The sequence below is a fragment of the Cygnus olor genome, chromosome 20 (genome assembly GCF_009769625.2).
Source record: "Cygnus olor isolate bCygOlo1 chromosome 20, bCygOlo1.pri.v2, whole genome shotgun sequence".
NCBI lineage: Eukaryota > Metazoa > Chordata > Aves > Anseriformes > Anatidae > Cygnus > Cygnus olor.
The window spans coordinates 575,575-591,412 of record NC_049188.1 but is presented as its reverse complement, the minus strand read 5'-3'; the positions used below and the strand labels follow the sequence as shown (position 1 = coordinate 591,412).

The window sequence follows — 15,838 nt, the reverse complement described above, 5'->3', positions numbered from 1 at the left end:
ACTGAGGATTCCCCAGAAGCTTGGATTTGAAGAAGCTGCTGAGATTTATTTTTTTTATATTTTTTTATCCCTATGTCTATGTTCTTCCTGCCTGAAATGTTTGGGCTTGACTCAATTTAGTTTGCACGAAGCCTTTCAAGTGAGATGGAATCCAGTGATAAAAAATTTCATGAAAAGATGTTCCAGATCTGTGCAAATTACTCAATATCACAAAGCAAAAGAAAATGAGTAATCAAGAGACTCACTCCCAAACATACTGCTTGCTCAGGCAATTTCACTTACACTGGGTCCCAGTAAGCTTTACTGTCAAAAGACAGGTTTTGTACACTCCTTTCATGTGAAATAGCACAAAGTTTCCAGTCTACACAGAAAGACACTGGGGCATTGGAATAGATTGCATATTTTTGCTCTCTTTATTATTATTATTACCATTTTATTTTTATTTCTAAGATGTACATGCTTCAGTTTCCAGAGAAAATCTAGTAATTTCAGTGAAACAGCAATAGCTTTCATGCACCCCAAACAGACTTGTTAAAAACCCTCTGTTCCTGCTTTTGTTGGATATGGAACCAAGAAATTGTCCACATGGAAAAAAGCTGTTCTCTCATCAGTACCTGCCCCTCATCCAGAATGCTTAAGGCATCACACAGCATGATGGAAAACTCTGATAAATTGTTCTGCAGCCTGGCATGAGCCAGAATGACTTACCCCTGGGCTGTGGAGGTGATGGGATATGTCCTAGCAAAGACAGGATCAGTCTGAAGTACAAGAAAGTAAGACCTAATCTAGTTTCTCCCTTCAATAGCTTTTCCTGAAAGGAATCAAAATTTCTTTCTCCTTCCTCTCTAATTTGCTGTGCTACTGTAGCTGATCAATAAATTGCAATTTTGAGCTGAGGCCAAGACTTTCTTTACACTTTGTAAAAGGTGCAATAACCAAAGCCAGGTGGAGGATGGTGGTAGGTTTAGTTTGGAAATATTGAATGAAGCAGATTCAAGTGAAGAACCCATATATTTTTAATGATGGAAGATAGATCTTGCTGCAGTCTCTGAGCCATAATCCTGTGTCATGTAGCACTACAAAAGTGTTCCTCAGAAAAAGGGGCAGTGCAGGATTTAGCTCCAACAAACACTTGACAGTAATCTCCTCCTTATCTCTCCCAAAAGGCAAAAAGTTCCTGTGAGATCCTCAGAGAAAAAGAAGAGGTGTAGGTACTGACTTCTGCCACCACTTGTCCAAGGTGCTGGGGTGATGCTGGGGTGACGAAATGCCCCAGGTGTGTAGGCTGACAAACATAAGCCTGGACACGTTTTGAACACAGAAGGGTTCTTACATGCAAACATCCCCTAGGAGTGGGTTGAAGCCCAGTGTTTCTTGGTTAAGCTCATGGTGCTGAGAGTTTCAAGGGAGTCAACAGATTTGATGGGTGTGAGACACTGACTACACTGGGGATGTGTGTCAGTCTCTCTGGCTTTAGTTTTTTAGTACTAGTTGTCTAACGTGCACCCCCAGCGTTTATTTAGACCCTTGATGACACAGGAGGGCACATTCATTACCTTTTGATTTCAGCAATTAACTTAATGAAGAGAATTCATAGATAGAAAATAGAAAACTTCAGTTGGAAGGGACTTACAAATATCGTCAAGTCCAAATGACTAGCTCAAAATCATAGAATCATTAAGGCTGGAAAAGATCTTCAAGATCAACTGGTCCAACCACCCCCTACTACCAGTATCACCCACTAAACCATGTCCCTAGGCACCATGTCCAACCTTTCCTTGAACACCCCCAGGGACAGTGACTCCACCACCTCCCTGGACAACCTGTTCCAATGCCTGACTGCTCTTTCTGAGAAGAAATGTCTCCTCATTTCCAACCTAAACCTCCCCTGGCACAACTTGAGGCCATTCCCTCTAGTCACAGAATCACAGAGTGTTAGGGATTGGAAGGGACCTTGAAAGTTCACCTAGTCCAACCCCCCTGTAGGAGCAGGAACACCTAAATCATGTCACACAGGAATGCGTCCAGGTGGGTTTGAATGTCTCCAGAGAAGCAGACTCCACAACCCCCCTGGGCAGCCTGTTCCAGTGGTCTGTCACCCTCACTGTGAAAAAGTTAGTCCTATCAGTGGTTATCTGCAAGAAGAGGCCAACCCCCAGCTCCCCACACCTTCCTTTCAGGTAGTTGTAGAGAGTAATGAGGTCTCCCCTGAGCCTCCTCTTCCCCAGACCAAACACCCCCAGTTCCCTCAGCTGCTCCTCACAGGACTTGTGTTCCAGGCCCTTCACCAGCTTCGTAGCCCTTCTCTGGACACACTCCAGGGCCTCAATGTCCTTCTTGTACTGAGGGACCCAATCACCTATGATCTTTCTGTGTGCACTAAGCACAGAGTACCTATTTTTCCATTTTTAGCTAAATGCAAGGCTGAAATGTGGAAAATTTAATCAAGGTTATCAACTTGATGAAACTGCTTAGTCAAATTCACAGAAGTACATGTGCAGCAGGATCAGGGCTGTTCTGATGAGACTTCAGACTGTGCCTGCCCCATCTGGCAGAGCCACAGAGTGGAGGAGTGCAGCCTGAAGGAGCCACTTCCCTGGCAGGGGCCAGGACAGGTTTGTTTGCCCTGCTCAGTCTCTGCTGCTAATTTCAGAAGCATGGCACTGTCATGGCTTCTCATTCACCTTCTTTCCCACCTGCAGCTTCCCCCAGCAGCTTCAGCTCTGCGAATGGATGTGCATATTGCTCAGGACCATCTCCCAGCACTGACTACATTTCACTTTAGTGGAGGCCTACTGAGATGGTCAGTGGGCTGGAGCTTGTGCTGTACAAAGACAGGCTGAAGAAGCTGGATTTGTTCAGTCTGGAGAGGACGAGGGGAGAGGAGGAGATTTCATTTCAGTCTACAGCTGCCTAATGAGCAGCTATAAGGTCAAATGCTTCTCAGCTGCACAGTGAAAGAATGAGAGAGAACAGACACTTGCAGCAGCAAGGGAGATTCCCATTAGACAAAAACATTCTTCCTTCTCATAATGGTTCAGTGCTGAAACAGGGACCAGAGAGTTGGTGGGATCTCCATCCTTGGAGATACTCCAGGCTTACCCAGACAAGGCCCTGAGCAAGCTTATCTGGGTTTGGAGTTAACCCTGCTCTGAGCAGCTGGTTGGACTACAGACCTCCAGGGGTCCATTCCCCCATCTTTTTTTTTTTGTTGTTGTTGTTGTTTTTTAATATGATTCTTTCATTTACAGTGGTAAACTGAGTTATTTTCCAGTCTTCAGCTCACCTGAGTGTCCCCGGCTCTATTATCATGGATCCAAGAGCTCAAGTTATTCCAGCCTGTTGTATTACATTTCTGTCATGGATGCTATGGGAAGTTTCATGAGTTGGTACACATTTTCTTGTTGAAACTCTTTTTCTGTCATTATGGGAAGTTACATCTATTTCTTCTACTCGTAAGTAGAAATGCAAAGCTAATCTGTGCCTTGTACAATTGAGTTATGTGAAGATTCATCATGGAGGTACAGCGGGAGCATGATAAATACAGATTAGTCTTGATGTCCTTTGTCTAATAATCTGGAATCCTTGTGAAACTTTTCACATCAGTGTTAATGTCTGTTTATCTGAGTATGTAGTAGATGAATTCCTTTCAGCACTGCTCTCCATTAGAGGACTGGCTGGCTGATACGATACAGCCCTCACAGTGAGCAGTCCCAACGCTTTGCCCTCTGATAGCTTGTTCCAGTCTCTTCCAGTGGAGATATTTGTGTCAGTAGTTTCCAGTGGATTTCACTCCCATTTCAGAATCCATTCACTCCCATTTCAGAATCCAGTCCTCTTATTTCATCCTGAAATCATTCCTTTCTCACTTAAAAGTTAATCATAACCTTTAAGTTGAACAGCTCTCCCAACTCTCCAGCTTTGCTTTACTGACAGCAGTCAGATCTCTTTTGACACTTCATTTGCTTACTTTGGACAAATTAATTTTCTCAGTCTTTTCCAATTAGATCAGATCACCTTCCTGCCTCCACCTCTCTCTTCTGGCCAATGCGTGCCTTAGCAGAGTTAGTGAGTAGGAGAGTCATTGAAGCTGCATGACAAAAGCTCCTGAGAAGAGCAAGACCCTCCTCCCACTACCTAAGATTCATTTAAATTGGGCCAGGCTCTGAAGAAGGTGCAAAGATCCAGGGGCAAGGGAGTCAGGTGAACATGGATACATTTAGTCTAAAAGCCAGGAGTTTCACTAGAGCTGTAGTTTCTAAAACCTTGAAAGGCAAGATCTGTCTGCTTTTGAAATGGAAGCATAATGGGTCTAGATGCTATGGATCTTTGCAACAGAAGAAAATGTTATCCGAGAATTTCAGTATCAGTGGGTTTGGAGCCTAAATGTGTTGTTAGATCTGAGCTAATTCTCTGTCCATGATGAGTTGGGAATGGCATAATTTTTATTACCTCTTTTTGTCCTTTCGTTTTCCCATACTCATAGGAGATACTAACTATTGAAAGCCCCATATAACCATGAGCCTACCTTCAAACTCTTGCATATCTGATGTGTTCCTGAGAGCAGCTGTCCTCAGTGCTTTGAATGTGCAGCGTTACCCTTCTGCGATGCCTAGCTGATGCTGGTTACGCCCCTGTCACTATCACTGAGATGCCACAGAGAACAACTCCTCTCTTAACTTGGCCCTCTAATTTGAGGACTAACAGATGCTCACACTTGTAAATCTGCTTATGTCGTTCTCTGGCTGTGTTTTATTTTGACCATGTGGAAACCATAATTTGTGCTGGAGACATTTTTCTCATAGATCCATTGTGTTTTAGGGTTGCTATGTTCCTTTGGGTAAGAGACATCAACCTGCTATAGTTTAGTACCTGTTTGGTAGTGCACTGTATGCTAAAGAAATATAATTTCCTTATAGCCTTGATGAATGTATTTGAAAATTGCTGTCAGTGGCTTAAAAGTAAAGCTCTTCAGTGGTTTGCAGTGATTCCTTTTTGCTCCCTTTTTTTGTCCCTAGATGTTCTGGGTGAGTTTTCACATGTAGAGTTGTGTAAGATGTTCCTCTCTCATTAGGTGCCTGACAACAGCAACCTTGATTTGACAGCTACAGCTGTCCTTGCAGAACAGCCATTCAAAGCCCCTTTCACTGGCATTACATTTTAGGAACCTGTCTCCTGGTAGCTCAGGATGAACCAGTTGCTTGTCAAATCAGCTTGCACCAAAGTGTGAAAATCCATAACTGTTATTGATAGGATTTGTATGGGATGGGAGAATTTTAAAAGGCATTAGGAATATAACTATTTGATGGACCAGAACTTGGCTTCTAGATAACAACAAAACAGCCATGGCTGGTCTCTATGAATGAGCTCCAAAAGACAGCTAGTCTCTGCAGCACTGGCACAGAGGGGTCACAGTGCCCGGTTGCTGTGCTGTGCCTGCCTTTGGCACATGCTGGTTCAGGGCCAGGTGTCTCTCCTCACCATGCAATACTTTCCTGGATACTCAACTGATGCAACAGGAAACACTACAGAGTGAGGAGGCCGTCACTGAAACTCTTTGCTTTGGCTGCCTGTCCTGTGGTCACAGAAAACCTTGAGTATTCACTTATCTCCAGTTTTCCCACAAAAGACGGCAGAAGAAGAGGAGTCACTGGTTCAACCCAGGGAGCAAGGAGCACAGATGATGCCTTTCTTTATTATCATGCCTTTCCTTAATTTCTTCATGAATTATTGCTGAGTCTTGCCCCTTTTACTATTCTTGGAGATTTGATTTTGTTCTTTAGGTTGTGGGTGAAAACTGATGTGGCTTTATGGGTCTTCCAAATGTCCTTTGAGAATCTGTAGATCTCAGTACTGTTTGGAATTTAGTAATGTTACTCCACTTAAGTGATAGCTGCTTGAGCAAGGCCTGTTGTGCAACTGATGAGAGACAAAGCTTTTGTTTTTCAGCCTTGTCATTACACTTGTGAAGATCCTCTTCATGCTGTGTTTTAGGAGCTGAACTACTGTTGGAGCACTCCCAGGTTCTACCTGTGATTTCCTGATTTACCTCTTACATATGGAGATGTTGTCTAAACATGTGCCTGACTCTGGCCATGAAAACATCCGGAGTAGCTTTGTTTATTTTTTGTCTAGACAGGTGGTTTTTTTGTCACTTTTCCCCCTCTCTTTGAGAAACATCCAGTTGCTAAGTTTGGTGCCTCTAATGCCTGCATGTGTGGGCAAGGAATCGGCTGCTATGATCACTGTTTTTCTCTATCTCTCCTCCATAATATTGATTCCTGATTTCCTGACCTCTTGCAGTCAGCTCACTTGGCGAAGTTTGATGCTTGCACAGGGTAAGGCATTCTGGACAGCACAACAGCTGGGTACCTGTGCTGTCCGAAACATCGCACTCCCTCCTGTTAAAGATTTCTTAAAGTTCTTATGTGCAGAGCTTGACACAAATGAATGCTTGTGTTAAAGACCCCTGCCCCTGAAGGGGGGCGTCTCTCTCTCCAAACAGTCATTGCTCTACCAGCCCAGACCCCCCCCCCCCCAGATCATTCACATACACAACCTTGCTATTGCATGTTTGCCTCTGCTTGCCAGCCAGCTCCTACACAGTGTTGCTGCAGCTCCCTTGCTAAACCGGCTTTCCATGGTTATTTGAACTCCAAGTTTCAGCCTTGCTGAAGATCTCCCAAATCTCATTCCAGTGCTGCGCCACCCACATGTAGCTGAACAAGGGAATCTAAACTCTGCTCCGCAGCATTGGGTGCTAGTTACTCATTTACTGTTCTGGGCAACACTCCTTTGGTTAACTCTGGGCTGAAAGGATGGAGCTACTGCTTCTTTGCTACCCATTTACTTTTCTGCTCATTGCATTTCTAATTCTTTACCAGAAGAATCCTGCATTCAGATTCTTTTGCAAGATGTGCTTCTATAAGCTGTGGGTCTTCACCATAAGCCTTCTGGTTATTACCGCCAGTATTCCTCGTGGACGTAACTGTGAAAACATGAAGTAAGTTGGCTGTGGCTTCTTTCTGCTCTGGGCATTGATGTAGTCAACTCTCACTCTGTTTTGGAGAGTCCTGGGAACTGTGCTGCAGTGGGGAGGAATTAGTTTTATGTTGATGTGTGGTGTTACGTAGTCCTGCAATTTAGAGAACGGAGAAAGTTTTGGGGATTTTACTTGAGTTGATAGAAAGAATAGTTAATGATGGGGAAGGAAAGGATGTAAAAGGTGACATGAATTTGACAAACTATGTAATACCAACAAACCGAATATAACGCACAGGTAAAGTAACCTTTTTTTTTTCAGTAAACCACTCCTAACTGGTCTTCAGAGCTGTGTTTCCTGCCTCCCTGTGGGTGGTCATTCCCCTTCTAAGCTGTGTTGAGAAATCTTCTGAGGGTACACTTCTCTTTTTCTCCCCTCAACTTTATTCTCAGCCAGTGCCCACATTACCACGGTGCACTGCTGGCATACACCTGAGTTGTCACTGATGTCCTCATCACTGAAATCACAGGTCAGTCCCCCAGGTCTGTCAGTCTCTGAGTGAGTCTCCCCTCACTGCCCATTCTGTCTCCCCATCCATTTCTGCCTCTGCAATGAGCCACGGGGCTGTGCAGCTGGGTGTACTTGTGTGAGCTGTGACTTGCAGCAGCATGTGTTAATGGACAGCTTCTTGGGGCATGGGGTAAGTGGGAGCTAGAAGCTAACTGCTACACAGCAGCATTAGCACTTTGTAACCCCTAGAAGTGCTACAGAGAAAGGATTCACTACTTCAGAAGGTGTATGTTGCAGTGCAAGTTCCCAGCTTTTTATTTTAAGAACTTTTCTTGACTTTTGTGCCTGACTTTGATCTTTATTTTTCCATTGTCTATGCAAATTGCAGTCTGTGATCCAGTGACAAAATCATCTCTCTTCCCACCATCTGGGCAATAGCAGTGTCAGATGCACAGCATGTTTACTGCAGCCCATATTCAAGATCCTGCAATGTGGACAGGGGAGTAGAGTACAAACAGGTGCACTATGAATTTGGGCAGCTGGAAATGTGATCACTGAGGATAAGGATAAGGCTGAGGTTCTCAATGCCTTCTTTACATCTGTCTTTAATAGTCGGGTCAGTTATCCTCAGGGTACTTTACTCCCTGACCTGGACGTCCCCTGTGATTCAGGTAGAGAATCCCCCCCGACCGCCCCGTGATCCAGGAAGAGATGGTTAGAGACCTGCTCCTCCATCTGGAATGTCACAAGTCCATGGGACCAGATGAGCTCCACCCTAGGGTGCTGAGGGAGCTGGCAGAGGTGATTGCCAAGCTGCTTTCCACCGTCTATCAGCATTCCTGGTTCTCTGGAGAGGTCTCAGAGGACTGGAGGCTTGCCGATGTGATTCCCACCTACAAGAAGGGCCATAAGAAGGACACAGGGAACTACAAACCTGTCAGCCTGACCTCGGTTCCAGGGAAAGTTATGGAGCAAGTCATCTTGGGTGAGATCACACGGCACTTGCGTGGCATCCAGGGGATCAGGCCCAGCCAGCACAGGTTCACAAAAGGCAGGTCGTATTTGTCCAACCTTATCTCCTTCTATGACCGTGTGACCAGACTGGTAGATGAGGGAAGGGCTGTTGATGTAGTCTGCTTAGACTTCAGCAAAGCCTTTGATACGGTCTCCCACAGTATTCTCCTGGGGAAACTGGCTGCCCGTGGCCTGGACAGGTATACTCTTCTCTGGGTAAAGAACTGGATGGAGGGCCGTGTCCCTCCAGGTTGTGGTTAATGGAGTTAAGTCCAGCTGGCATCCCATTACAAGTGGTGTCCCCCAGGGATTGGTACTGGGGCCTATCTTGTTTAATATCTTTACTGATGACCTAGATAAGGGGATTGAGTGTACCCTCAGTAAGTCCGCAGATGACACCAAGCTGGGAGGTAGTGTCGATCTGCCTGAGGGTAGGGTGGCCCTTCAGATGGATCTGGATAGGCTGGGCTGCTGGGCTGAGGCGAATGGGATGAGGTTTAACAAGGCCAAGTGCCAGGTTCTGCGCTTTGGCCATAACAACCCCATGCAACGCTATAGGCTTGGGCAGAGTGGCTAGAAGACTGTGAAGAGGAAAGGGACCTGGGAGTGTTGATCGATGCTCGGCTGAACAGGCGCCAGCAGTGTGCCCAGGTGGCCAAGAAGACCAATGGCATCCTGGCTTGTATTAGAAATAGTCTGTAGCCAGCAGGAGCAGGGAGGTGATCATCCCCCTGTACTCAGCTTTGGTGAGGCTGCACCTCGAGTACTGTGTTCAGTTTTGAGCCCCTCATTACAAGAAAGACATCAAGGCCCTGAAGCATGTCCAGGGAAGGGCAACAAAACTGGTGAGGGGTCTGGAGCACAAGTCTTATGAGGAACAGCTGAGGGAGCTGGGATTGTTAAATCTGGAGAAGAGGAGGCTCAGGGGAGACCTCATTGCTCTCTACAACTTCCTGAAGGGAGGTTATGATGAGGAGGGTGTCAGCCTCTTCTCTCAGATAACTAATGATAGGACTCGAGGAAATGGCCACAAGTTGCACCTGGGGAGATTTAGATTAGATATCAGGAAAAACCTTTTCTCTCAAAGAGTGGTCAGGCACTGGAATGGCCTGCCCAGGGAGGTGGTGGAGTCACCATCCTTCGTGGTGTTCAAGAAGTGCCTGGACAAGGTGCTAAGAGATATAATTTAGTAGCTTGGTGGGTAGTATTGGTGATAGGAGGACGGTTGAACTAGATGATCTTGTAGGTCCTTTCCAACCTTGTGTTTCTATGATTCTATGATTAGCTGATATTTGGCTGATCCATGGAATTTCTGCAGCTGGAGTTGCTGGGCCATTGGTCTAAACTGTCCTGAAGAAAACCTACCAGGTGTATTTGTCTTCTCTAATGAGAGTTGAAGAGCCATACTAGTAGTTCTTCTCCAAGACAGACAATAATGGATCAAATCTTGGACTGTGGAGAAACAGGCTACTCTTCAGGAGCAGTCTGTAAGATGGGCTAGCATGGAAGACTGTTTTTTTGGCCCCTTTACTCAATTTTAGCTTCTCTTCGTCTCACATCTGCTTCCCTTTTCCAGGTTTCTCAGCATGTCGTTTCTGCCACTCAAATACATCTTTGGTATCAAGATAGTGGTGAAGGGCAAGGAGAACCTCAGGACCAAGAAGCCTTTTGTACTAGTGTTGAATCACCAGACCTCCCTTGACATTATGGGTATGTGGAGAACCTGATCCTGTCTTCTGCTCCTGGCTCCACTGCTCTTGAAGGGATGGTAGTTATGAAATCCCTAATACCACATGCAGAAGGGCAGGAGTGGCTGCTACACAGTCCATCCCAACTAGCCCCAAGGCAGGGTGTGTTCCAGGGCATTAGAGCACAACAGTCATTTTCAAGCTAAAGCAGCTTCATCCTTTGCAACAGAATTAGGATGAGAACATCAGCTGATCTAATTCAATAGTCCTGTTCTAAGTGGGTGGTTGGTCTGGAGACCCTCAGAATCCCTTTTCCAACATGTTTATGACCTGTGAAGTTGGGTGGTAGCTGCAGAAGCTGTAGGTATGGCGTTTCCCAGAGCAGAGGGCTGTAGCCCAGAGGCTGGAGGGAACGTCAGTGTAGAAGAACACTTGTTCTGTCCTTGTTCTTCCCTTCCAGTGATGATGGAGATACTGCCAAGTCGCTGTGTGGCCATTGCAAAGAAGGAAATACTATACATGGGCACTTTTGGCCTAGCATGCTGGCTTGCAGGACTCATTTTCATTGACCGCAAGAAGAGGGAAGAGTCTATCACTACCTTGACAGAGGTGGCACACTCCATGCACAAAGACAATGTGAGTGGGGAAGACCCTTTGGTGGGGAGCAGGAGGCATTTTGAGCCACTGGAAAATGTGAACCTTGATGTGGCTGGAAGGTGATCTTGGTCTCTGGACTAGGCACAGAACAAAACAAAGTAAGAGCTCCTCTGGTGGGTTAACTATATTTTGTGTCCAGAAAGTGCTTGAAGTGGAGGAAGTGCATGTCTCTGCATGGCTAGGAGCAGACAGATCAGTCCCAGGACAGTATGCCTGTGCAGTGGTTTTGAATAGCAACTCGAGATCCCTCCATCTCAATGTCTTCTCCCTCCTGCAGTTCCGCGTCCTGATCTTCCCTGAGGGAACTCGCAATCATAGTGGCTCCATGTTGCCCTTCAAACGTGGGGCCTTCCAGCTGGCTGTGAAAGCCCAGGTGAGAGCCACCTTCTTCCTGCCTCTTGGGATGTATTTTGCCTACCATGGTCCACCAACAAGCAGGACTACAAGGCTCCTGGTCCCTGACTTCCCTTTGGATTGAGCACCCATCCAGGAGCACAGCAGGATCCTGCAGGTGGCACAGGAGGGAGACATTTCTGGGACAGGTAGAAAACCTTAGTGACTCCGCCTGGGAAAAAAGTGGGGGAACCTTGACAAAAGCACTGGACCAGCACTGGAGAGTTCCTGCTGAACAGGCCTCTATTTGGCAATCCAGGCACTGTTGGCCTAAATAAAGAGAAGAAAAAATAAAAACCAACAGTGCAGACATTGGGTAATATGGTTAAATGATTGAAATATCCCTTTTAGTGTCTACTATGAAGCTAACTGGGATAGTTATCAGCAAAGTACATGGTTCATCTGAAAACACCATTTCACTTTTGGGTGAGGAACAGAGAAATTCGTAGTTTCACTTACTGTAGACTGCTTCCCCTCCAGGTCCCCATTATTCCTGTGGTGATCTCGTCCTACAGCGACTTCTACAGCCAGAAAGAGAAGAGATTCACGCCAGGTGAGGATTACCTGGGGCAAAAAGCAGGCTGGCTGCTTGTGCGAGCTCAGTCCTTGGAGGGAGCCATGAGGTGGGTGGGCAGAGAACCACATGCAATGTGGGGATTGCAGCTGGACAAAGGCAGTTTCTTTCTTTTCAGGAGGAGAGGGAGTGGAATACTTTAGGAAATACTTGCCTCTGCTGTTTGCTTTCTCAGAGCTTGTCCAATGAGGGAACCTGGAGAAGCAGCAGAGTCCTAGGGCAGATCCTGCCCTGGCTCCACTGCTGTAAGCTGGGGAGCAAAAGCAAACACAGTTCTCAGCAAAAGTTATGCAGACTCCTATCTCCTCTCATTTACCCTGTTCTTTCATACATGTTTCATACATTTATGATGACAAAATTTCTGCTTGTCACCGTTATAAAATGTCACAGGGAAAAAAGATGAGTCTTCATCTTTTTGACGGGTCAAAAAAATGGGTCTAGGTTTCAAAAGGAAAATGTGGAAAAAATCTTTCAACTTCCTGCAGAGAAAAACAGCCTAGCCTGTTCCTCCCTGGCACCCACCCCAAAATGGGCTTCTGGCACTTCCTACCCTCCCCCAGCCTGGTCTCAGGCCCTGCTCTTTCCTAAGGGGAGGATTTGCAGCTGAAATTCTCATTCCTGTCATCATTTGTACTTTGAGGTAGTCATTCCCTTGAAGGCAGACATCTGGAAGAGAGAGGTAAACACTGAATTATCTGTTTCTATTCAGCTTTCAACTACTGGGTTTATTCTCTCTCTGTTGGCCACACACAAGAGCTTTTCAGTAGTGGAAGCATTCCCCCACATGGGAGTTAAGATAGGAGCACGAGCAGAGATTTCAGATGTCTTCCCTGCTCTGCTAGCCTGCTCCTTGCACTCCCTCTCCATGACATCCCTGCTTAGCTGGGCAATCAAGATAAAGCACTTCCATGGGAAATAAGAGAAAAATGCAGTGGGGAGGGACCTCTTTGTTAGATGAACCTTTTACTTCACTCAAGACCAGCTCCAAAGATAGATGAGTTTGCTCTGTGCCTTGTCCAGCCAAGTTTGGTATAACTCCAAGAAAGGAGATTCTACAACCTCCTTGAACATTTCAGGAAAGACTATTTGCAGTTGTATGTACATTTACCTTTATAATAACCTCCCCAAAACCTGGGAGTTTGTGGTTAGCTGGGATTTTTTGTGACCTCTAAGCACTCTTCAGGGTCAATCATTTCCAAATTGCTGTTGAATAGGAAGGACTTTCACATCTGAAGAAAGGACCACAGATTGCTTTTCCTGTACCTCTCTGCTTTTCCCATCTGGAAGTTTTGCCAGGGCTGATTCTGAAGATGTGCTGCACATGCCCAAGATTTCTGCATGTTGAGCAGGCTGATCACAAGGCCAGGACAGTTCTCCATGTCCCCAGTGATTCTGGCCATGCTGATGGGCTTCTGGAAGGCCCAGCTGGTGTCCGGTGTCTGCACATTGAAGCTGTCTATCATGCATGGAGCAAGTGGGGTGCTTGCTGGAAGTCTGTTATACCCCAGCAGCAGCACTTCTAGCACCGCCTTGTCATCATTCAGCTTTTTCTGCAACACCAAGAGAAGCGTAGTAGACTCCTGAGATACAAGGCCTAGCTTTGCATTTAATGTGTTTTGTGGGTATATGTGCAGGCAGGCAGCATGCCCTCTTCTTTTGGGAAGCTATTCTCTGTGCTTTTGTTTCATTTTCCTTGCATGGCTCTGCCAGCAACACTCCTGGATCCTATTTCCTAGCACGCATGTAAAGGCATGAAAAAAAAAAAGTTAAAAGTAATACGGACACTCCCCAGATCTTTAGGTGATTGTCTGTGCAGGCAGTGTCTTGTCTCCACTGTCCAGAACAAGGGCCACTGGGTGCAAGAACAGAAGAGCATCATGATAATTCCCCTGTATATCCTTCCTGTTTACACCAGTCCATTGCTAAGGTACTACTTCCTGAGACATATCTTGGAAAACCAAGTTTTTCTGGGCATGGTTCCTCTCATAACTAAGTGCGTTTTGGTAAAGAAAGACTCTGCTGAATTCAGTATACATAGGTCAGAGCATGTCCAGTTTGGATGTGTTGTATTACAGACCTCTCATTCTCTTTACCTAGATCCAGACAGACTCTGAGGTCTAGGGCCAGGACTTGCCGTGGGTGACCTCTTCCCACTGTGAAATCTTATTCCACATGTTTTTTTGCATTGGATACAAATGAGTGTCCGTGCCTGATGGTCTCTCTGCATGGGAAAAATCTGGTTTGGGTTTTTGCTCTGTGCATCTGGGATATGACTAGGTTGCTACACAGCTGTTTTAGTGTGAAAGGACACATTTCCCTTAATTTCCGTCTTGTTCCTTGATTTGCACCAATCCCTCTGCTACAGCTTCTCTTGCTCTCCCATACCACTCACATATTTCATTCCCCTCTGACCCTTCTGTCTTACTCTTCCAGGGAAAATCACCATCCAGATCCTGCCAGAAGTCGAGACTCTTGGTCTAGGCCCAGAAGATGTTCCCAAGCTCACCGAGCAGGTCCGTGATTCCATGATCACCACCTACCAGGGGATATCAGGAATGACGAATGGGGCTTCCCATTAGTGATCCAGCAACCACAAAAAGGTCTGGAAACAGAAACAACCATGACTGCAACCCTGACACACCAGAGACAGGCCAAATGTCCACAGAGGAAGAAAAACTTTTACATGGAAGTAGTGAAATGGTTGTTGTGTTCCTTTCAGAGAACTGTGCTGCCTCAGCTCTGTGGACAGACACATAATGGATAACAGGACAATTCTTCGTAATCGTAACCCTGAGAACTTCTCTCTGGCTGGACCCCAGACAGAGCTAGACCTTTCCTGTGATCATCTCTGCGTGCTTATGATTACCTTTTCCTGTTCAAAACCAACAAGATATAGGCATTTATCCCTGAACCTATGGCCATCCTGCCTGGGTGTCTTGGGGTTAGAAGGTTACCACGATCCCCTGGCAAGAACACTCAGGAGAAATCTCCTACCATGGGGAGGACTTGGGAGTTACCTCTGCCACAAGAGGTGGAAGCCAAGGCAGTTTATTATAGGGGAATTAAAGACCAACGCATTCCTTATGTGTATCTGCGGGGGTCAGTGGTTTCTGTTTTTTTGTTGTTGTTGTTGTTGTTGTTGTTGTTTGATTTTTTCCTCAGCCTTCCTTTTAAGCAAAGTAAGAATTTGCATTCAGTAGATGGGCAGATCTTGAAAGTGTGAAGTGAATGTGCCCAGGGGACTCAGAGGAAACCGCAGAAAGGTATTTCTTGACACCCTTGCCATAACATGATAATCTCGTGATTTTTAATACAACTTACATATTTTTCAATCCAAGTACACTCTGGAAGCTGCAGCTGCTCCCAGAATGAATTTTCTGAATACTTCCTAGTTTTTCCCTGTCTTCTCCATCTCCTCAACACAATTTCTGTGGCAGGTTACGGAGAACAGAGCACCAGTAGACATCAAATATCAAATTAAAAAAAAAAAAAAAAAAGCTTGAGTTTCAGGCACTGAACTTCATTTTTACCATCATCTGTTTGTGACTGAAAAAGTAAAAGTGTTTCGTGTTTGTATATGGGCCAGCCTGGTAGCCATGGCCTGGAAGAGACACAGCTCTCCAAGACCCCCAAGGAGTCCTATGAGCAAGGACCTGAGAAGTGTCTGGGGCTCCGTTGCTGTCAGAGACCTGGATCTGGTCTATGCTGCCTGAGAAACCTGGCCAGGTGAGTCCTGGGGACCTCATGGGGAACAGCCACCTCTGGTAGGACTGCATTTATTTGGCTTGCCTGGCATCTTGGCATCCTCTGCCCAAGGGCACTACTGCCTTACCCTGCTCCCAGCATGTTGTGGGCTCGTGAAGCAGCATGGTCCACATGCTCAGTCAGACACCTGGCAGCTATCAGTGGGCAGCGTGGGGCACTCTGGGCTGAGACACACATGCCTGCACACCCACTAGGCAAAGCCTGCATGCAGCTGCTGTAGCCATGGAAATTTACAAGCATCTCCTTCATTAGTCC

The 15,838-nt window shown here is 46.0% G+C and overlaps 1 protein-coding gene across 1 annotated transcript; it reads left to right on the top strand.

Moving 5' to 3' along the window:
• The first annotated feature begins 6,685 nt into the window (after positions 1-6,685).
• LOC121057892 (1-acyl-sn-glycerol-3-phosphate acyltransferase alpha-like) lies at positions 6,686-14,908 on the top strand. Its single transcript, XM_040532617.1, has 6 exons — positions 6,686-7,003; positions 10,083-10,216; positions 10,655-10,830; positions 11,129-11,224; positions 11,725-11,797; positions 14,252-14,908. The coding sequence occupies exons 1-6, from the start codon at positions 6,819-6,821 to the stop codon at positions 14,395-14,397; spliced, it is 810 nt and encodes a 269-aa protein (XP_040388551.1). The 5' UTR covers positions 6,686-6,818; the 3' UTR covers positions 14,398-14,908.
• Positions 14,909-15,838: the final 930 nt, after the last annotated feature.

Excerpts from the sequence above, each read along its gene's own strand:
- LOC121057892 (XM_040532617.1), top strand. The coding sequence starts at position 6,819 with ATGGAGCTACTGCTTCTTTGCTACCCATTTACTTTTCTGCTCATTGCA. Across the intron at positions 7,004-10,082 it reads CGTAACTGTGAAAACATGAA|GTTTCTCAGCATGTCGTTTC; the intron begins GTAAGTTGGCTG and ends TCCCTTTTCCAG. Across the intron at positions 11,225-11,724 it reads AGCTGGCTGTGAAAGCCCAG|GTCCCCATTATTCCTGTGGT; the intron begins GTGAGAGCCACC and ends CTTCCCCTCCAG.